The 21,038-nt window shown below is 53.9% G+C and overlaps 3 protein-coding genes across 10 annotated transcripts in view; 2 read left to right on the top strand and 1 right to left on the bottom strand.

Annotated features, from left to right (window-relative positions):
• The first annotated feature begins 344 nt into the window (after positions 1-344).
• Positions 345-4,114, top strand: SLC7A4 (solute carrier family 7 member 4). 2 transcript variants are annotated; one of them, XM_029922312.1, is made up of 5 exons: positions 345-393; positions 1,025-2,046; positions 2,475-3,115; positions 3,376-3,484; positions 3,588-4,114. In XM_029922312.1, exons 2-5 carry the CDS (start codon positions 1,065-1,067, stop codon positions 3,776-3,778), a joined length of 1,923 nt encoding a protein of 640 aa, XP_029778172.1. In that variant the 5' UTR covers positions 345-393; positions 1,025-1,064; the 3' UTR covers positions 3,779-4,114. The 2 variants fall into 2 exon arrangements, with proteins under 2 accessions (XP_029778172.1, XP_029778171.1); XM_029922311.1 differs by having other exon boundaries at positions 3,376-3,775.
• Positions 4,115-4,962: 848 nt separating this feature from the next.
• On the bottom strand, positions 4,963-15,873 carry P2RX6 (purinergic receptor P2X 6). Of its 7 annotated transcripts, none has more exons than XR_003902517.1 (13): positions 15,223-15,717; positions 14,414-14,564; positions 13,023-13,094; positions 9,865-9,940; positions 9,576-9,669; positions 9,405-9,488; positions 9,176-9,317; positions 8,977-9,086; positions 7,543-7,636; positions 7,389-7,454; positions 7,125-7,202; positions 6,567-7,036; positions 4,963-5,804 (listed from the first exon to the last, which is right to left on the bottom strand). XR_003902517.1 is itself a non-coding variant. In XM_029922197.1 (13 exons), the coding sequence occupies exons 1-13, from the start codon at positions 15,354-15,356 to the stop codon at positions 5,781-5,783; spliced, it is 1,140 nt and encodes a 379-aa protein (XP_029778057.1). In that variant the 5' UTR covers positions 15,357-15,873; the 3' UTR covers positions 4,963-5,780. The 7 variants fall into 7 exon arrangements, 6 of the variants coding, with proteins under 6 accessions (XP_029778057.1, XP_029778056.1, XP_029778058.1 ...); XM_029922197.1 differs by having other exon boundaries at positions 7,022-7,036; positions 15,223-15,873; XM_029922196.1 differs by having other exon boundaries at positions 6,978-7,036; positions 15,223-15,872.
• Positions 15,874-16,268: 395 nt separating this feature from the next.
• LOC115277457 (leucine-rich repeat-containing protein 74B-like) overlaps positions 16,269-21,038 on the top strand; it is a 5,066-nt gene continuing 296 nt past the window's right edge. Inside the window, exons 1-4 of the mRNA XM_029921592.1 lie at positions 16,269-16,434; positions 17,687-17,829; positions 18,269-18,401; positions 19,312-19,514. Coding sequence (XP_029777452.1) covers positions 16,284-16,434; positions 17,687-17,829; positions 18,269-18,401; positions 19,312-19,514 — 630 coding nt within the window. The 5' untranslated portion in view covers positions 16,269-16,283. The remainder of the gene's footprint in view (positions 16,435-17,686; positions 17,830-18,268; positions 18,402-19,311; positions 19,515-21,038) is intronic.

Here is a 21,038-nt window from a genome sequence, read left to right as displayed (position 1 = left end):
GCAGAGTACATGTGCTGGGATGAAGAATCAAGGAGGGTTACTGCAGCAGCGGCAAGGGGATGCATTCCAGATCCCTTCAGACCCTGTCCTTACTCTTGCCTGTCTCCCAAGGCCACCCCAGGCATCTGGATTAGTCACTTACCTGGTAGCTTGGGATTCCTCATCTGTCAACCAGGCACAGTAAATAGGGCTTCCCTAAATTTGGTGAGTTTTGGTTTGGATTGTTTGAGTATGGGTATGAAAGGCAATCTGGATATCTGTGTGACAGCCAGGTGGGTGGGGCGCCGTGCTGGATCTGGCGCATGGGGAGTGGAGGCGGGCTCTGCGCACGGGCGACGCCAGCTGGCTAGGCAAGCACAGCACGCAGAGCAGCGGAAGCAGCGGTGACAGCAGGTGAGTCTCAGCGAGTCCGATAGGGACATACCTGGGCCTTAAAGGAGGCAAAGACTTGCATATTCAGGTGGAACTGGCTCTGGGGGCAGCAGTGGAGGAAGTAGTCTGTCGGGGTAGGGGGAGCAAGAAGCTTTGGCTTCTGGTTGCAGGGCCTAGAGCGCCCCACCTCTGAGCCATACCCAAGTCCCATGGGGCCAGGGAGGGAGTGGGGGTTGGGGTAGCAGTGAGTGCCAATGTCTGAGGCCAGATGGCCGCCTGATCCACACCCAGGGCAGCAAAGACGCTCCTGTTCCCGGGCCTGGCAGCCTGGAGACCTGCCCAGCTCCTGGATAGTCTGGGGTTTCCACTTTGCTCTTGGATGCCAGACCAAGGAGAATTTCCCCATCACACTTCCTGGAGCTTTACCTTTTCCATCCTCAGGCTCCCCCACCCAAGCTGGAAGAGGTTGCTTCACATGCCCAGAGGCATCCCTGTGACCTCCTGGCCACTTCTAACTCATCCCACCCCTCAGGCAAGCTATCTTTGCAGGCATTCCGGTCCCAGAGGTAGGGGGTTGATGAATGGACAGAGCAGACTGAAGCTTGCACCCAACCAAATTGGGCAGTCTGTCATTCCCTTCCTGCCTTGGTAGGTGCCGGCAGCTGGCTCGGTGCTCCTCTTAGCTGCCCACCATGGTCAGGGGGCTGCCCAGCACTGCCAGCCTGGCGCGCTTCTGCCAGAAGCTGAACCGACTGAAGCCACTGGAGGAGTCCACCATGGAGACATCACTGCAGCGCTGCCTGTCCACACTGGACCTGACCCTGCTGGGCGTGGGTGGCATGGTGGGTTCAGGCCTCTATGTGCTCACAGGCACGGTGGCAAAGCAGATGGCTGGCCCTGCAGTGCTCTTGTCCTTCGCCGTGGCTGCTGTGGCCTCTTTTCTGTCAGCCCTGTGCTATGCAGAGTTTGGGGCACGGCTGCCGCGTACAGGCTCTGCCTACCTGTTCACCTATGTGTCCATGGGTGAGCTGTGGGCCTTCCTCATCGGCTGGAATGTTCTCCTTGAGTACCTCATTGGCGGTGCAGCTGTGGCCCGTGCCTGGAGTGGCTACCTGGATGCCATGTTCAACCACCGCATCCACAACTTTACCGAGGCCTATGTTGGAACCTGGCAGGTGCCCTTGATGGCCAACTACCCAGACTTCCTGGCTGCTGGCATTATAATTTTGGCCTCTGTCTTCATCTCCTGCGGAGCTCGAGTTTCCTCCTGGATCAACCATACCTTCTCTGTTGTCAGCCTCCTCATCATCCTCTTTGTCATCATCTTGGGATTTATCCTGGCCCGCCCGCACAACTGGAGTGCTGAGGAGGGTGGCTTTGCGCCTTTTGGCTTCTCCGGCATCATGGCTGGCACCGCCACCTGCTTCTATGCCTTTGTGGGCTTTGATGTCATTGCTGCCTCCAGCGAGGAGGCCAGGAACCCGAAGCAAGCTGTGCCTATAGCCATTATCATCTCACTTGGTCTGGCAGCTGGCGCCTACATTCTCGTCTCCACCGTGCTCACCCTTATGGTGCCTTGGCACAGCCTGGACCCTGACTCCGCACTCGCTGATGCATTTTACCGGCGGGGATATAGCTGGGCTGGCTTCATTGTGGCGGCTGGCTCCATCTGCGGTAAGGGGCCCTTCAGGCAAAGTGGAAATGAACAGGGTAGTGGGGCCCTGCCCTAAGCTTCCCAGGGAACACACTTCCATCTGGGTCTGTTACCGGTTGCATATTGGGCCCAGGAAGGTGCTAATTATTAGACTCTCCACCTAGGCTTGTTGCCCCCTCCTAGTTGTACATAAAATGTTAGTTCTGAGCATGTATTTCCAGGTCCTTTTCTGGGAGAAGAACTCAGCCCTCATCAGATTCTCTGATGGGCCTGTCACCTAAACTAGGGTGTCCCATTCCTGGTGGGGGGCGGGGAGTAAGCCTTCCGGCTCACTCTGAGATCCCAGACAAACACCCTCCCATGCTCTGGAGGGGTTGCCCTGGCTCACAGTAGAGGCCCCTGGTAGCCCCGTCCACCCTGCTGACCAGCCCCCTAACCTCTGCCACAGCCATGAACACTGTCCTGCTCAGCAGCCTCTTCTCCCTGCCACGCATCGTCTATGCCATGGCCGTCGATGGGCTCTTCTTCCAGGTGTTTGCCCAAGTGCACCCCCGGACGCAGGTGCCCATGGTGGGCATCCTTGTGTTTGGGGGCCTCATGACTTTCCTGGCACTGCTGCTGGATCTGGAGGCACTGGTCCAGTTCCTGTCCATTGGCACACTGCTGGCCTACACCTTCGTGGCCACCAGCATTATTGTGCTACGCTTCCAGAGGGCCCCTCCATCCAGTGCCTCAGGCCCAGCCAGCCCTGACCCCAGGGTCAAAGACTACCATTCTTTCTCAGACCACATACAGCTGGTGGGCACTGAGCAGGCCTCAGCCCCTGAACCTGGGCAGCTGCGGCCTGCCCTAAGGCCCTACCTGGGCTTTCTAGGTAGGTACAGCCCTGGAGCTGCTGTGGCTTGGGCCCTTGGCATGCTGGTGGCCTCGGCCATCACCCTGGCCTGTGTACTGGTCTTCGGGGTCTCAGTCCTGCACCTCCCATACTGGGGCTACATCCTGCTGCTCCTGCTCAGCTCCATCATGTTTCTGCTCAGCCTCCTCGTCCTGGGGGCCCACCAGCAACGGCGCCAACAAGACACCTTCCAGGTACCTCCCCCGGCCAATGCCCACTGGCTGGCAGCCTGGCCAGCTCTCTTTGCCCCTTCCTCCTCTACCGCGGCAGGATGAACCAGGGCTCACAGGGTTGGGGAGACCAGTATGCCCATCCCCCCTCTTTCTGCATGGCATGTGGGCACTTGTTTCCAGAATCTCCAGTGGTAGAGAATGGCTCTGTAGATTCCTGAGGACTCAGACCATGAGCCAGCAGACCTCTGTAGCCCAGCCCAGCCCTGCTCTTGCCCCCCCAGATCCCCATGGTGCCCCTGACTCCGGCCTTGAGCATCCTCCTCAACATTTGCCTCATGCTGAAGCTAAGTTACTTGACTTGGCTGCGCTTCTCCATCTGGTTGCTGATCGGTGAGTGGGGGCCAGGATTGAGGCCCTGGGTGGGTCACAGGAAGAACGCAAGGAGGGCAAGCTGGGCCGGGACCTGCCCTTCAGCCCCCCACAACCCCTGCAGGGCTCATGGTGTATTTTGGCTACGGCATCTGGCACAGCAAAGAGAACCAGCAGGCACTGCCAGAGCTGACCACCACACGCTACGTGGTGTTCCCTAGCACCAACCTGGAGGAGACGGTACAGACTGTGCAGCCCCCCAGTCAACTGCCCTCCCAGGATCCCAGCCCCATGGAGCAGCCCACCAGTCCATGAATGGAACTGGAGGCCTGCCCATGCTTGCTCTACCCTCAGCCCACCCCCTCAGGAGCCCAAGGGAGCTGGGAGTCCCTTCTATCTGAGCCAGCTCAGGTTTGCTGGCCTGCCCATGCTGAGGGGTAACCTAGACCTCAAAGCCTTAGCCCAAGTGCCTAGTTTTGGGTTTTGGGGAGTGGGCCATGGCCAGTGCTGGTGTGGTGAACATTTTGTCCAGTGCCTTCCTGTTCATGAACAACTCTGGTTACTTGGGCAGGTGGGGTGGGCTAGAGTGGGCAGGGAAGAAGCCCACAACCCCAGATATCCATAATAATAAACTCTTGGTCAGCCACTGGCCTGCTGCTGTGTCCACCATTGCATTCTTTATGTCATTGAGTCCTCTCCTGCCCCCTGGGAACCAGGTGATTGTCCCCAATCCACAGCAAAGATGCCAAGGTTTGGCAAGAGGGAGGCACCAGCTGTGGTCAGGTACACCTTTGAGCCTGGGTCCTGGGGGTCCTGTCCTCAGGCCAGTGCCCTCTTCCCAGCTCAGAAGGGAGCTGCATACACCCCTACACACACCATGAGAGGAGGGATCCATGAAAAGGGCAGAGCCAGGCTCCCCCCCACAGGCTCCCCACATTTCCCTTGGTGGGGGCGCAGATCCAGAGAGCAGAGCCTCAGTCCCAAAAAGACCACTAGAAAAGGTGGTGGAGTTTCAGGGCACTCTTGGGTTCTCAGGGCTTCCAAAAAGTGTAGTGTATCCCCGAGACCTGCCCAGGGATGTAGAGGCACACATGGCACACATGGTTACTCTGGTGGTTCATATTTACATGCAGACTGAGGCTACAGCTGTTTCCAACTCAGGCCTGGCCAAGTTCTCTGGCTGTCACAGCTGGCACTCATCCTCTCCCCCCATCCCTTCCTCAAGGGCTTTGAGATAAATGCTCAGGATGCTACACACATGTGTGATACACACACCCTGCATATGAATGCATATACCATATATGCACTTGCCTGCCCAAGTACCTTTGAATCCATCTGGTGGCTGTGCAGCTCCAGTCCTTGGGGGGTCTCCAGGCCCTCCCTGCACCCCCCCTCACTGGTCACCCTAAAGCCATGCTATGTCCATCATAGATGTTTCCAAGTCCCCGTTCCTGCCTATAAGGACTACACAGGAAGCTGCTCGTTTTGGCAGGCTTTACTCCTTGACTTTTTTTTTTAAGCTATGACAGCTTTCTCTGGGCCCTGAGGACAACCAGATACATGTGATCCCACTCCAATAACCAGGCCTCAGAGCCATGTTCTTTCACCCTGGCTCTTCTGAACCTGCCTCCCCATGGACATTGCTCTAGGGACTGAGAAGTATCAGAGACCCCAAGGCTTTGTTGGGGTTCCAGGTGCCTCCCGGATGCTAGTTTTGCCTGAGCCCCAGCCCTGCTGCTCCGCAACTGGCCTTTGTCACTCCACTGCCAAGCTGCCAGCACACCCCTGGCCACCAGGGACCCATGAGAAGGAAGCTCCTTGCCTCCCTGGGGTATGTACTCCCAAATCCTTGCCTCTTCCCTGGGACAGGAGAGAGTTTGACTCCTGCAACCTCTGTTCCTCCCCTCCTGACTGTGGGGGTGGGGGTAATTTTCCAGCAGGTAGGACTCAGACCCTGAAAAGATACCAGGCCAGTCTGCTGGGGATCTTTGGGTCCTTTATTAGGGACATTCCTTCTGGGGATGTGCAGATGCCCTGACAGGTGGCACAGCTGAAAGGGAGGGGTTCTACTTAAGATGTGAGTGCTCGTAGGGGAGGAGGGCTGGAATTTGCCCTAGCCAATGGGAAGGTCAGTGCTGACAGCTGGTGAACAGGCCAATGCTGAGAACACTGGTGATGGAGGTTGGGAGAGAGTTCTTAGACCTAGACACAGCAGGATGCCGGAGTCCAGCTCCAGCAGGTCCAGGGTTTCCTGAAGGATGGACAGTGTCAGCGAAAGAGAGTGAGAGAGCCTCGTTTCTTTCTGATCATCAGGCAATCATCTCTGCTCCTGATTCTCTACCTTTATTTATAGTGAAAGGTACAAGGAGCAGAAAGAATAACATGTGTTTAGTAAATGATTTCTCATAGATAATTTTTACAATTTTCCAGAACATGGATTCTGCAGAAGTTACAATTTTAATCTTAGTAGTAATGATTGTCATAAAAAACTTAGCTACAGGCACTCATGCTATTATATGGGAAGGGCAGGTATTTTTTAAGTGTACATTTTTTTCCATAGGCTGCATAAGACCAAGATATACAAAACCTCAGGTATAGCCCTAAGAAAGTGACCTTTAACCATGAGGCAAGCAGCATTGTTTAGTAAAGATCGGTTTTTTATGAGTAAGGGTCATTAGGCTGTTTATAGCTCTATGAGAAAGTTCCCAGAAAAACAGGATCCCCAGGAGACACAATGTCTACCCTCTAGCCATAAGGACAGATGATGTATCCTTTGCATAAGTTGCAGGGCTGACTTTTCCAACATTTACCCTAGCCCAGGAGGTATTAAGTTTACTAGTTAATTATAAGTTTTTTCAGGGCAGAATGGAATGTAGGGGTAGACCTAGTGATAACCTATACACCAGTCTTCTTGAATTACTGGGTTGTCCCTGACCAGGTGCAATCACCACCCCAAGGCCAGAATGAAAGGACAGCTTGCTCTTGCTTTTAGTCGGCAAGGCACTCTGAGGTCTGGTGCTCAAGCAGAAATGATAGCTACAAGAGGGTAGATATTGGTCGCTGACTGGCAGCAAGAGACCTTGCACACTTGCCATACCCTCACCAGGAATTTTCACTCAACCAGTGAGTTCAGGATGGCTCCCAACAGCAGGAGCCCCACCAGACCATTGCCTTGCCACATAGATGCCCCCAGGGCTCCCCTTCTCTGTGGCTCCTGTTCTGCTGCAGGTTTCTAGATGAAACTGGCTTCTCTGGCTCCCCCAGACAGCATCCTGCTGGAGCTGGAGTCAGGGAAGGGATGGTCTGTCTGGGAGTGGAAGGGTGGAATTCTCCTCTCCCCCACACCCTAGTCCTGCTGGGGCTTTATCCAGGAGGTCCCCAGAGTGGAGCCCCCACCCTGCAACAAGCAGGGATGCCAGTGAGTGGGGGGCCAGAGGCTTGGCATGGTCACTCTGGTGTTGGTGTCTGGCTCCCCAGACTGGGTTCCCTCTAAGACATCTGGGCAGCCACGCACGGAGATGCAGAAGCTGGGTCTGTCTGCTCAGGGTTGGTGGTCACCTTTGGGGCCTTTGCCTGCAGATGAGGACATCATATCAGGGCTGTGACTAACACCCTCCAAAGTGTAACAAAACCCAAGGGTTTGGACACATCCACAGCTCACCTCCTCGTACTTGGTCCTCCAGTAGAAATGGGCTTCTTCGTCCACATACAAGAGCAGCATGTCACAGAGGAAGGTGATCTGGGAAGGGTAGGGCAGACCTGTGTCCTAGCCCTCAACCTGCCCTTCCACCACCTCCCCAGCCCTCACCGCGAGACATCATGCACAGCAGAGGCATCGGGGGTGGGGTGGGGGGCTCAGGTATGTACTTGGGCAGCCCTGGGCACACAGTTGCAACCAAAGGGAGCCCACGGTAGTCAGACTCACCACACCCAGCCACGCTGCTCCGGTGCCCAGAGTGATGGTCGTGGGGATGAGCCCAAACTTCCCTGCCTGAGACCGACCTGGGCTGAGCCTCTGGGGCTATGACCATCTCGCCCTCCTACTCCCACCACCCATTGCCCTCACCCAACACCTCTACCTGCCCAGTGACAAGGATATCGAAGCGGATCCCATAGAGCTTGAGCAGACTCCGGGCCTCCACACCTGAGGGCTTCCACCAGTGAGTGGCTGTCCTGAGGGTAGGAAAGAAGGTCTGGTGGCTTGCTCTGCTGCCACTCCTGGGCTGGCTGTTCTTCCCAGGATTCCTTCTTACGCATCCACTGATTCTATAAACCACCAGCCCCAGCTGTCTCCCCCTTGTGCCATTGCTGAGGACCCAGGGGAAAGGCTAGCTGGACCTGCCTCTTAGAAAGTCTGCCTGCTGAGGGGACAGAAGGATCCCTAAATAGACACTAGCACTGGGGGTGGGGACAGGTAGGGAGGCAAGCCCTGGGCTGTGTGAGTCCAATGGGAATGCACTACCTCTAGGAACTGGGAAAGGCTTTCTGCAAGGGGTACTTTGAGGCTGGTCTTGCAGGGGTCAGGAGTGTTCTGGACAGAGAAAGTAGGACAGGTAAGAGCATAGAGGTGTGGAAAGAAGAATGTGGGCAGAGAGCCAGCCCCTCATAGTTACAAGGGCCAGGGAGGTCAAGGAAGCCATGCCAGGAAAAGCCCAGTGGACAATGTCAAAGGGACATCATATCTAGGCTTGGGGGCTATGTGTGCATATGTGTGACAATGATCAGGTGACAAGAAGTGACAAGGATTCTGGCGGGTTGAGAGAGATCTGTTTAGGAGACTCAAAGACATGACAGTAAATGCAATACAAGATCCCCAAGTGCATCCTGGATTGGAAAATAAAAAAATATAGGACTATTATTGGAATTGTTGGGGAAATTTAAATATTAGATTTATTCTACCAGTGTTAAATTTATTGAGTGTGACTGTGGTACGGTGATTGCATAGGTGAAGTCCTCAGTCTCAGGACAGTGTTGAGAGGAAGAGTGCCAGTCGTCTGCCACTTAGTTTAAAATGCTTCCTTTTGAAATCTAGCTAAATATATCCAGCTCATTCTAGAGAAGGAGAGAAAAAGCAAATGAAGCAAAATGGTACAAAATAAAACCAGAACCAAAAAAACCCTAGTGAACCCAGATAAAGTGTATATGGCTATGGGTGTTCATAGAACTAATCTTTGCACTTTTCTATAGGTTTTTGAAATTTTTGAGATAAGACCTAAGGGAAAAGTAAAAAGAGAACCCTTCTACACACCCCCAGCTGAGGAGGGTGGTGCTAGAGGCAGGTTGGGGTGAGGGAGGGGCTGGGGGGGATGGAAGGGGGATGGGATTAGAAGGGAGGCTGGACAGAGCCTGTGCTGGGGGACCTGGCACTGAGAACACACCCCCTGCCCCTGGGGACCTCCTCACACACACAATGGAATGTCAAGAGAGCTGGGTGAGGGTGTGGCCATAGGACAAGTATGGAGCTGGGAGGGGGACCTGGTTGAGGAGCAGCAGGAGGGCAGTAGGGGCCGCACCTGAAGTTGTAGCTCGTTTCCTGCAGCTGGAAGGAGTAGTAGGGCCGGCAGTCAGAGCCCCCAGCATCCAGGTCACAATTCCAGTGGACTCGGACGCCCACAGCACCTCCCTGCACACAGCACATCGCTGCTTCACCAGCACCCAGGCCCCGGAACCCTCTCCCTGACCCTTCCTGGAACTCTGCTCCCCATGGCCCACCAGCAATGCCAGGTCCTCAAAGACTCCTCCAGCTGCAGCCACGAGATCCCCAATGCGGAACACAGGGCAGTAGGGGCTGTAGCGAGAGTCGTAGAGACAGCGCTTGAAATAAGTGGCGTCCCAGGTGTCCAAGGCATTGGACCTGGCGGGGGGAGTGGGGGTGGACAGAAGGTCAGGTAAGACCAGAGACAAGGAGGGTCTGGGGCCAGCAGGACATACCCACACCTACTTGGAAAAGTTGAACTTGCTGAAGGTGACAGTGTTCTTGATGAACAAGGTGAAATTCTCTGCCTGGACCAGTAGAGGCTTCCTGCTGGTAAAAGAGAAGTGAAGGGCAGGTTTCTTGGTTCTGGGGCCTTGCCCTGGAGGTGAGTGGGGGTGGGTGGGTGGAGAGACTTACACGGGCACAGTGCTGCTCTCCACAGGACACCAGGCCTGGATCTCACAGGTCTTGTGGGTCCCGTTGAATTCTACACATTGGCCCGTTTTTATGCCTTGAAAATACAAGACAAACTCCAGGCCCTCAAACCGCCACAGGGCCAGGGAATGGGGTGGGACAAGGGGCCACTGACAGAAGAGAGAGAAGCAGAGGCACCACCGGGCCCACCCTCAAGAACCACCCAGGGTTCCAACCCAACCCCTGGAGCCCCCATCCAGGGGAGCCACTGGAAGATAGGACCCAGAGTTACCGTGGCTATGTGTCCCTGTCTCCCCTTCCGGACAGTCCTCATCAGCCCAGCAGTTAGCCAGAGGGATGGAGGGGTGCTGAGGTAAGGAAAGCAGAGTTGCCAAGGGCTCGGGGACTGTCTCCCCTGTGTGACCCAGTTTGCAGTCTGCAGGGACATAGCCTTAACCACATAGAAATCCCTGACTTTGGGGACACAGGGAAAAGCTGGAGGATAAAAATAAAAAGAAGTGGTCAGAGGAGGGAGGTAGCAAGCAGCCTCCCAGCCAGATAGGGGTGCAGGTTCTGTATTCCAAGGCAGAGCAAGCCTCCTTTCTTCCTGATAGTTCTATCCTGGCTGGAGGCTCTGATCCCTTGGTCCACCTTAGATGACAAAACAGAGAAGGTGAAGGGACTCTGGGAGGGCAAGGTCATGCCAGGGTGAAGGGGTGGGGTGTGGTGAACAAAGAGCAGGGACCTAGTTGGAGGGGCCAAGGTAGGGAAGTCGTAGGACCATACACTTGCTGAGGGACCATAAGCTAGTCTCTCCCCAACTTATTTTTTGGTAAAACGGGGATATTAGTGCTTACAGTCATTGTGTTCTGGGGACCAGCCAGAAGAGGGGACTGGCAAAGTTTCTGGGGGTCCTACACCCCCAAAGAGGAAGGCACACTCTCAGACACAGTCCTGCCCCAGGCTGACAATGGACACCACTGGCCAGGATACCTTGCTCAGGAGCAGCAGGAGGAGCACTGTACCAGGGTAACAAGAGGGGCTTGGGAACTCCAAGCCAAATGAGACAGTGGGAGTGGGGGGGGATTGGGACCGTGGTATGTGGGCAGAGAACAGAGTGGGGCCTCCTGTGTCCTGAGTCTGCCCCTCCTCTCCACCCTGGCTGGGCCACCATCTCCTCCATCGGACCCCACAATAACTACCATGGGGCCCCCTCTCTGCATCATCTGCCTTATTCATTCAGCAGAGACCATCCCTAGTTCTGCCATGCTCCTGTGATCAAGTTCAGCTTCTTCAAAGAATTCATAGGGCCCCCGAGGTCTTGAGCAACCTCCTTGGCACCCCAATCCGAACCTAGGCTCCAACCACCCTCAGCAGCAGGTGACCCTGGGGATGCATCATTTTACATAGCTTGGGGCCTTTGCTCACACAACTCCCTGTGCCTGGACATTCTCAAGATCCCACTTGAGCCTTGAGTCCTGCGGGAAATCCTAAGGCCCTGGGCTGGCAGACATGCCTCCCTGGATCTGCAGCTACAGCCTCTGCCCCCACCACAGGACCTGCCACCTTGGCTGGGCTGCCTGTGCAGGAGCTCCTTGAGATACAAGGGGGTGGAGTCTTGTAAGCCCAGCAAGGAGCCTGGCCCCCCAGGGGCTCAGCAGTGTTTACTAAAGCCTGTGAGTCTCCAAGGTCCACAGTGAATGTGTTGGGAAGGACCAGATGACCTGGACCTCTAGGGAGCTGGCAGGATCTCTGGCAAGTTTCCGGAAGCGAGGTTGTCAGATCTGAGTAATTACTTCCCAGCTCCAGTAGTTTCATGGGAAGAGCTAGAAACTCTAGCTGTAGGACAGCCTACAACCTGAACATTAATTAGATGTCTTCTGGGCATGTAGAAGGATACCATGTATGTTTGCCGTGTGTAAATACATCCTTTGTGCACATGCTTCACATCCTTTGTGGACAGAGCCAACCTAGCACACATGACATCCCCAGGAGCTGTGGTGGCACCAACAACCAGGACACAGGGGACAGGTGACTACACAGTTACTCCCCAGCCCTGCAAGCAATTAAATGTTAAATGTGATTTTTTAAAAAAAATTAAGTTAATTTATTTTAAGAAAGAGCAAGCAGGGGAGGGGCAGAGAGAGAGAGGGAGAGAGAGAATCCCATGCAGGCTCCTCACCATCTGCACAGAGACCAATGCAGGGCTCAGACTTACACACTGTGAGAGCATGACATGGGCCAAAACCATGTAAAGCAGTTGTCATATGCTTTACTGACTGAGCCACCCAGGTGTCCCATGTTAGCTGTGATTTTCAAAAGATGTTACCATGGAAGTAGGCTTCCAGAGCTGTGTCCTGGGTCCCAACTGCTCAAACAAAACCCACAGCTGGAGAACCATACACTTAAAAATGGGTAAGATGGTAAATTTTATGTTACATGTATTTAAGCACACACACACACAAATTTTGGGGAAAAAAAAACCCATAACTGGAGAGAAGAGCACTGTGCTCTGTGACAGACACTAGATCCATGGGTCATTCTTAGGGAAGGGACAAGGTGAGATTTTAGGTGGAAAATCTGCAATTCTGGATGAGAAATATACAAAAATAGGCTGAGAGACTCTGCTGTGACTATGGTTGTAAAAAATGCCCAGAGATCATAAGTGGTCCTGAGGTCAGCATAAGCAGGTGTTTTCGTGTTTGCCCACAAAAATGGAAGCTGACTTGGGACACGTTAATAGAGTCTGTGCATAGAAGAGAGGAAGAGCTCTATTAGAGCTCACCTGAGCCTTGGACTCAGTTCTGGGTGTTACACTGACCAACTGAAGGGTCCCAGAGGAGGGACCAGAAAAGCAAGGGGCCTGGATATCTCACAGCGGGCTACAGTGGAAGGCTCCAGAAGACTGCTTGCAGGTCCAGAGACTGGGTGGCCTTAAGCATGTGACTCTACCTTGTTGAGATCCTGCCTTCTCATTGTAAATGGGATCATAGTAATTCCTTTTTAAAAATTTTTGTAAATGTTTATTTTTCACACACACACACACACACACACACACACACACACACACACACACAGAGTGTGAGTGGGGGAGGGACAGAGAGAGAGGGAGGCACAGAATCCAAAGCAGGCTCCATGCTCTGAGCTGTCAGCACAGAGCCTGACACGGGGCTCAAACTCACAAACCGTGAATCACGACCCTAGTCGAAGTTGGATGCTTAATGGACTGAGCCACCCAAGCACTCCTGGATCATAGTGTTTTTTACCAGGCAGGGTATTTGTGAAGATTAAATGGAATGATTCACAAAAAGGTTTTAGCTCAGTGTCTGGGATACAGTAGCACATATTATGGCCTCAGTTAACCTGGGAAGGCAAGGGGAGGACATGACTGATGACCCAGGTCTGGCAGAGGAACTAGGGACTCGCTGGGAAGCTCTTGAGCACCCTTACCTCTGGACATCTGTCTTGAACTTGTTCTGGTGTCACAAGAAAATTGGTCACCAAGAAGAACACATTCTCTCCCTAGAAAGCAAGGGTGAGAGTTGGTCTCTGCTTCTCTCTCCAAAAAGAGAGGCCAGAAGCTGGCAGCTTGGCTTATGGGGAAAGGAGTCCTGGCCCCATCAAGTCATCAACTCGGTCCCAGGAAAGCACCTCCAGTGAGGCCAGTTGAAATAGAGAGGAGAGGCTAGCTGAGTTTCTGGCCTTTTCTAAGCCCACAGATGCCTCTTTGAGAGGCAGGTATGTTTCATGTTTGTACTCATGTCTTCAACCACAATTTTCCAATTGCTTCCTCCTTCTAGGCACTGAAGATCCAGAGCTGAGTTGGACCAGGAGCCTGCCCAGGCTAGTGGGGAGGTAGAACCCTCACTGCACATAGGCCAGGGGCCAGGGGAGCAGGTGGTGAGCTCTATCTGGGCAAAGGGTGGCTAAGGACAGGCAGGGTGGCTGGCATCCAAGTGCCATGTGTGTGAGTTCTGCAAGACTGGGGCAATGCACACCCAGGAAAGAGAGAAGGCAGCAGGTGTGATAGCGGTCAAGATCTGGAGTGACTCAGTGGCCACCACTATGGAAAGGGAGCCCCCCCCCCAGAGTGGAAACAAGGGCTTGCAGGCTCTGATTGATGTCACATAGGAAGGCTCAGGCTGGCTGCTGGGTAGAGTGCATCTGGGGACCCACTAGAAGGTCAACGGCCTCATACAGGTATGGCTCAGGCAGCAGTGAAAACTGCGAGGAGGTGGGATGGTCAGAAGGGAGGGAGAAGTCCCGCTCTGGTGCGCATTGGATAAAATGAGGCCCCACTGGGAGAGGGAGATGATTTCTCTTTGGACATGGAGGGTGTGCACCCAGGAGGCAGCTGTGCTAGAAGCAGGTGGTCACTGAGTCTACAGTTTTGGCATTGGCAGGATAAAGGTAGCAACTGAGGCTGTGAGTAATCTGGGTGGAGGAAGGAGCCAGAAATGCCTCGTGGGAGGGCCAGAGGAAGAGTGTTCTGGTCAGAGAGGGAGCATTCAGGAAGCTCAAGACCCTGGTTCCCCATGCTTCTCCCACCCCACCTCAAGCTCAAGCCTTTAGTTCCTAAACTTTCTACTCTTCTAAGTACAGCCTTGTAAAGGCTGTTCCTCTGGCCTTGCTTCTTGGTCTGTCCCCTTGTCCACCTAGAAGTTTCTTACACATTCCAGAAAGCCCTATCCAGGCACCACTCCTCTGTAAGGCTCTTCCCAAGCCCAGCCCTATGATGGTGCCAGCACCCTGCTCTGGCATCACATGCCTTTCACATACACATTCTCTGCAAGGATGGCATCAGAGGTGTCACTGCCTAGCAGCTGAACCAAGGCACCTACCTGTGGTGGCTTCACAAAGTCTGCCACGTCCCACAGCCGATTACCCATCTCCTTGATCTGGGTCACAGAAACTCCTTTGAGTTTGGTGATGACGGAAATCTGGGGGTCCAGATCTCGCTCCTGGTAGCCTTTTTTGGCGAGTAGAGCCCACCTTAGGAAGAATTGATGGACAGTGTGGCACATTCCTGGCCCAGGGTGAGCAGGATCCGCCCTCTCAGCCTCTCTCCTCATGTACCCTGCAGGATCCCAGCCCGGAATTCAGGGCCCCTCTCTCTCCTCCAGTCTCATTTTCTACCCCAAACACCCTACACAGATCAGAAAATCCAGCAATGATCAGAGCACCCAGGGGCTTGGAGATACCCATCACCTCCTCCTTCACCAGCCAACACCCTCCTCCTGCCCTGGCTAGGTCCATCTTCTCCTTAAGGACTCCCCTGACCCAGCTAAAGTTGGTGGTCTCTATTGGGGACCTTAGTGCTACAGCTCTCCCAGGCATCAGGAGCTACTTCCTACCCCACCAGGGGCCTCCTGGGTACAGGCGGGGGGCCACCTTGCTCTGTGTGAAGAGCCCAATGTGGGGCTGGAAACAAGGCACAGGAAAGGAGGACACAAAGCACACGGCTTGCTCTTGTACCCACTGGCCTCTAAACAGACAAGGATGCTCCTTTCTGTCTACTTCCTCCCCTATCCCGACATGCTCCCCTCTGCTACCACCAGCTCAGCCCCTGAAGAGTCAAACCCTCAACCCTCATCCTAGGACAACAGTCATTATCCCTCCAGCCAGTGTGGCCCAGGAGCCATTCTCTTACCCCACCACGTAGGCCAGGGCCCCGAGCTGCAGCAACCTCTGCAGGGCGCCCACCCGCCAGTTCCTCGTTATCACATACTTCTTCGTTTTGTAATCCAGAAGTCCCCAGCCGGACAGGGCCCCAGAGGAGCCCATGCTTCCAGCTCCTGCTGTCTGCTGGGGCGCATGAGTCAGCACGGCAGCTGCAGCCACAGCTGAAAAGGAGATAAAGCAGGCGCCCAAGCCGGCAGGCCAGCAGCTATTAAAGGGACACTTCCACTGGGGACAGGATCCAGCCTCCACCCCTAAGCCCTGGGTTTAGTCCCAACCGCCAGCTGCCCAGAGCCTGCCACCCTCTCCCTCTGCAGGGGCCCAGGGCCAGGCAGAGAGGAGCAGCCCCTGCAACCTGCCCTCTGACCTCACTTCCTTGGGGGAGGGAAGGAGGAGGAGAGGACAAGTGTCATAGGTACTGTGAGAGGGCAGCTTGAGGACTGCAGGAGGCCAGAGGAGGGGGTCAAGAAAAGCTTCAGGAAAAAAGTGATCTCGGAGCCAACACATGCAGATTCTGAAGTTCCACAAGAAAAGTTGGAGAAGAATTTTCCTGGTGGTGGAAACAGCATAGGCGACGCTAGAGCATGAGAGAGAACTGGCAGCCAGAGTGAGAGCCTGACTCTGGCTCCGGAGAGGAGGGTGACTGGCTTTGCCAGGTTTCCCAGGCTCTCTTGTGCCATGCGCCCGCAGAGCGCAGGGTCTGAGGCACAGGCTTTGGAGTGAGCCATGTTTCCCCAGTCCGTGGAGAGGGTAAGGGGAGGGGGGGCGATGCTGGAACCGTGGAACATGCTCTCATCCGCTCAGCCTGGGAGCAGACTGGAGGTCTGCCCAGGCCAGCGACAATTTCTATAGCAACCAACAACACCTAGGTTGCCCAGGTCGGGCAAGGAGCGTTTCTATTGGCTGCAGCGGACACCCGTTTGGGCACGACATATCCAATTGGACAATGCAGCCGGAGGATCCTCCCGTATCCCCGGGCCACGCTAGAGTTGCTGTCCTGCTCAGTTTCCGCTTCATTGCTGCGACTGAGAAATGGGCGTAACCATGAAGGCTCCCTACAAGAGGCCAGGGGAGAATGAAGACCAGGAGGAGGAGGCGGCAACGGCCGCTGGGCGTCTTGCAGCGACCTCGGAGGCCGAGGAGAGTTTGGAAGTTGATTCAGACTCCGACCAGCAGACGGAAGGTGCTCCTGGGCAGGGATGGGGGCAGGCCTGTCTCCTCAACTAGGGAGCTTCTCCCTCAGGGTTGGAAAGGGCAGACTGGGGCCAAGTAGGGAGGAGACCCCTGTCCAGCAGGGAGCGCACCCCTCCGTGGGACACCTTCAGGACAGCCTGTGGTCTCTCCAGCCCAGTGCCCTCCCCACAATGCTCCTGGCGGCATCAGGAGTTCCATCTTGAGAAAATGTCTGCAGGGGCATTTGGGTGGCGCAGTCAGTTAAGTGTCCCACTCTTGATTTCTGCTCAGGTCCTGATCTCACTGTTTCCTGAGTTCGAGTTCCAGGCCCGCATCAGGCTCTGCACTGCCAGTGATTCTCTCTCTCTCTCTCTCTCTCCCTCTCTCTACCCTGCCCCGCTCAAACTGTCTCTTTCTCTATAGTAAATAAATAAACAAAGAAAGGAAAGAAGGAATGGAAGGGGAAAGAAAGAAAGAGAAAATGCCTCCAGGGGCGCCTGGCTGGCTCAGTGGCTCAGTAGGAGGAATGGGGGACTCTTGATCTTGGGGTTGTGAGTTCGAACCCCACCTTGAATGTAGAAATTACTTAAAAATAAAATCTTTTTAAAAAGGGGGGTGCTGCCTGACTGCCTCAGTTGGTTATTAAGCTTCAGACTCTTGATTTCGGCTCAGGTCATGATCTCACAGTTTGTGGGATTTAATTCCAAGTCAGGCTCTGAGCTGACAGTGTAGAGCCTGCTTGGGGTTCTTTTTTTTTTTCCCTCTCTCTCTTTCTTAAAAATAAATAAGCGAACTTTAAAAAAGATAAGTAAGAAGAAAACACCCCCAAAGTGATGTTAAAATGCAAAAACCCCACCAAACAGTATAAGAAGGGGTATCCCACCCAGAAATGAGAGCAGGGCTGGGTTTTCCGAACCCACAGGAACAACTAAGCTAATGAATGTATAAAACAGAATTGTTTCAGTTTCTTCCCCGATAAAATGTTCACAAAACATGTGTGTTCTGCAATCCAGTGGAAAACACACAACATGCACTTTGGCCATCAGGGTCAGAAAGGGTCATAATCCTGGCTCGGCCCAGATTAGATACTACTAGCTGTGTGACTTTAGGGAAAGGATTTGCTTTCTCTGAGCCTGTCTCTACTACCAGAGGAAGAAATGCTTCTAGAAGGAAACATAGGCTGGATGGTGACAGAGGGCATGGGAGGAGACGACTGTGTCTAGAGAGGGATCTACATTCATCATCTCCCTGTCTCCTATCAGGCATCCATCGGCCTGGAGAACTGGTCAAGGATACCCTCTACCTGAGGTCTTGCCAGGCCCATAGAGTTGTGCCTGCCTCCTGCTTTCTGCGCCAAAGGAATGCCCCAGAGCTGAACCTGCGGCACCGTGGCCTGGGGCCCCAGGTAACCCTGGGGAGCCCCCAGGGCCAGGCTTGGAGTAAAAGGACCTGGGAGGCAGCAGCCATGGGAGTGACCCCTTCTTGAGCCCATACCACACACTCCCTAGCTTTGCTGTGTGCCAGGCATGTCCCATCCCCTGTATCTGGGTGATAGGTAGGATCAGGGCTATGACAGAATTCAGTGTAAGGGTTGAGGGGCCTTCAGGGAGCCTCTAACCTGCTGAGCAGGGGCAGTCAGGAAAGGCTCCAGGAAGTGACATCTGGGTGGAACCTAAAAGGAGAAGCAGGTGTCCCCTGGGCATGTGGGAAGGAGAGAGCCTTCCAGTTGGAGGGCACCAGGTAGACTGAGCCCTGGAAAGAAACAAGCTGGAGTAGTGACTAGCTGTGTCTGGGGCCTTTACCCCTGGGAAGGATCAGGCCCCTCAGGCCTCTCTTTGTCCCAGGGTGCCCGGGCTCTGGCTTCTGCACTGAACTCCAATCCCTATGTCAAGCGGCTGGACCTTCGAGACAATGGGCTCTGTGAGGCTGGTGTGGAGACCCTGGCAAGTGCCCTGAGCAAAAGCAGCAGCATTTGTGGTAGGTGTTGAGCCTGCAGCTGGTGGACAGATTTGAGTCCTTTTTCAGAGGGGTGTGGGCTCCCCTCACAGCCGGGCCTTGTCACTTGGGGCCTGTTGGTGTTGCTGGGGCAGGGGCCTTAACACAGGGTGGGGTTGATGGGGGTGGAGTTAGAACCTCTCTGGTGCCCCCAATGCCGGACACTACTCCTATCCTGATTGTCCTACTCCCCACTCCCTCCTCGGTGGCCAACCCCCAACGCCATATAGTGGCCTCCCCTTGCCTAAATGCAGAGTGAGAGAGCTGAGGAATGGACAGTGTGAGAGGATGGAAGCTGAGTGGGAATGAAGTGGGGCTGGCTAGATGCAAATGCCGCCTCTCCCACTGATGAGCCACCCTCTACCAGGGATGACCCTAGGCAAGCTGCTCAACCTCACTAAGTCTTAGTTTTCAAGCTGTGAAATGGCCCCGACAGTACCACTTAGCCCTTACAGTTGTACTGAGTATTAAATGAAATTGCATATGTGACATGCTCCATGCATGGCCACCTGGGCTGTCATTGCCAGTTCCTGGAAACACATCAGTGAAGACTTCTGTGGGTGTATTACATTGCTGCAAGGCACGAATCATCAACAGGGTGACTGCACCTCCATCACAGGCACCCTGCCCAGCACCATGAAGCAGGCGGTTTTAACCCCTTGACAAAGAAGCTTGTGGATGCATGGGGGTGGGTATGGTCATCAGAGAAGCTATCTGGGGCCTGGGGGGATGCAGCTGGGGAGTGGCAGAGTTACCATGCAACCCCAGGACAGTCCAGCTGCAAAGCCGCCTCTGCTGCCTCAGGTCTGGAGGTTTGGGGGCTGGAGGAAGGTGGAAGAGAGTGGTGCCTGGCTTTGGATCCCACTGCTTGAGAAGTGGCGCTGACCCCTAGATGTGGACCTGTCGGAGAACCAGCTGGGAGCAGTGGGAGCCCGGGCTGTCTGTGCTGTCCTCGCGGTGAACCCAACCATGCAGAAGATACATCTGGCAGGGAATGGCCTGGACGAGCAAGCAGCTCCGTACCTTGCTGAACTCTTGCTGGCCCACACGGGCATGAAATCCCTGGACCTGAGCTATAACCAGCTGAATGACCAAGCAGGTAACATCTGGCCAGGGTCACCATGGGGCACTTGAGCCCATCTTCCTGTGGCAGGGGTGGGTGAAGGCTGGCAGGACCACTCTGAACATTCATACTCTGGCTCCATTCCCCATGTTCCACTTTAGCCTGCCCCTCTTCCTCTCCTTCCACATAGAACCCTTAATTCATTCCACAGATAGTCATGGCCTGCTGCTGCATGTGCTGGATGCTGATTTAGCCACTAGGGACCCAGTTATGAACAAAATTAAGTTCCTAGCCTCAAGGAACACATGTTAACAAAAATAATTATCCACAATTATTGGTGCAACAAAATAAACAAACAGGGAATGGTTCTAGAGAAGAATGGGGAACCCCTTGCTATAGAGAGGTGGTTGGGGAGGGCTCTGTGAGATGACATTTAAGGTGAAATGTGTGGAGTGGGAAGGAATCAGCAATAGCAAGACCATAGGGGAGGGGGGCATTTAAAGCAGAGGAATAGTAAACATTCATGCTTATTTCCCAGATTGATAGACACCAGTGTGCCTGGGCTAGTGAGCCAGGAGAGAGGGGCCAAGCTGTGAGGTGAAAAGAGCTTCAGGCCTATGAATCTTGGCAAAAGGCATGAAGATTTTGTTTCAAGTGCTGTGGAAGACATTGATGGGGTTTCTTGATCTCACCATTTTCTCTCATGCCCCAGGGCCTTTGCACAGGCTGTCAGCTTTGCCAGAAGCAGGCACTTCTACCTGTCTGTCCTCAACCATTCCAATAAATTACAGGAATCACTCAGGATCCTGGGTTAGGAATGCAAATTTCTGGGCCCTGGGCCTGCTGAATCAGAATCTTGGTGAGGGGAATGCCCATGCATCTACATTTTAATGGTACCCCAGGAGATTTGTTTGATCAAGAATGTTAGGGAATCACTGTTCTGTTTCAACCTGCTTAAGGTGGGAGTGGTACCAGCTTTGGCCTTTGAGAATCAGCCTTGAAATTTAGCTGCCAGAGAGCCATTTAAATTCTAAGGAAATTATTTTTTTTTTTGAGTGAGAGTGAGAGTGAGAGAACTTAAGTGGGAGTAGGGCAGAGAGAGAGAGAGGGAGACACAGAATCTGAAGTAGGTTCCAGGCTTGGAGCTGTCAGCACAGAGCCCAATGCAGGGCTCAAACCCATGAACTGTTAGATATGACCTGAGCTGAAGTCAGCTGCTTAACCGAAAAAGCCACCCAGGCACCCCCTTCTAAGAAAATTATCATGAGAAGTCTGTGAAATTAAAAAAGAAGTTCAGGGGCACCTGGGTAGCTCAGTCAGTTAAGCATCTGACTTTGGCTCAGGCCATGATCTTGCAGTTTGTATAGTATCAGGTTCTGTATCGAGCTCTGCTGTCAGCACAGACCCCACTTTGGATCCTATGTCTTCCTCTCTCTCTGCCCCTCTCTTGCTATCTTGCTCAAAAATAAATAAATAAACCTTAAAAAAGAGAGGGAGAGAGAAGTTTATTTCAGACTTCCAAAAAACTAAGTATAGATGTCTCCCAGATCTTCACA

Source organism: Suricata suricatta, chromosome 14, assembly GCF_006229205.1.
Source record: "Suricata suricatta isolate VVHF042 chromosome 14, meerkat_22Aug2017_6uvM2_HiC, whole genome shotgun sequence".
Lineage (NCBI taxonomy): Eukaryota > Metazoa > Chordata > Mammalia > Carnivora > Herpestidae > Suricata > Suricata suricatta.
This window is presented reverse-complemented; position numbering and strand designations above follow the sequence as displayed.

What these genes read in the sequence shown, in the direction of transcription:
- SLC7A4 (XM_029922311.1), top strand. Translation starts at nt 1,065, where the DNA reads ATGGTCAGGGGGCTGCCCAGCACTGCCAGCCTGGCGCGCTTCTGCCAG. An exon ending in GGCGGCTGGCTCCATCTGCG is followed by an intron (nt 2,047 to 2,474) that starts GTAAGGGGCCCT and finishes CCTCTGCCACAG; the next exon opens with CCATGAACACTGTCCTGCTC. An exon ending in GCCAACAAGACACCTTCCAG is followed by an intron (nt 3,116 to 3,375) that starts GTACCTCCCCCG and finishes TTGCCCCCCCAG; the next exon opens with ATCCCCATGGTGCCCCTGAC.
- P2RX6 (XM_029922194.1), bottom strand. Translation starts at nt 15,356, where the DNA reads ATGGGCTCCTCTGGGGCCCTGTCCGGCTGGGGACTTCTGGATTACAAA. An exon ending in GAAACGAGCTACAACTTCAG is followed by an intron (nt 7,637 to 8,976) that starts GTGCGGCCCCTA and finishes TCCTACCCTCAG; the next exon opens with GACAGCCACTCACTGGTGGA. An exon ending in ATATCCTTGTCACTGGGCAG is followed by an intron (nt 7,455 to 7,542) that starts GTAGAGGTGTTG and finishes GGTCGGTCTCAG; the next exon opens with GCAGGGAAGTTTGGGCTCAT.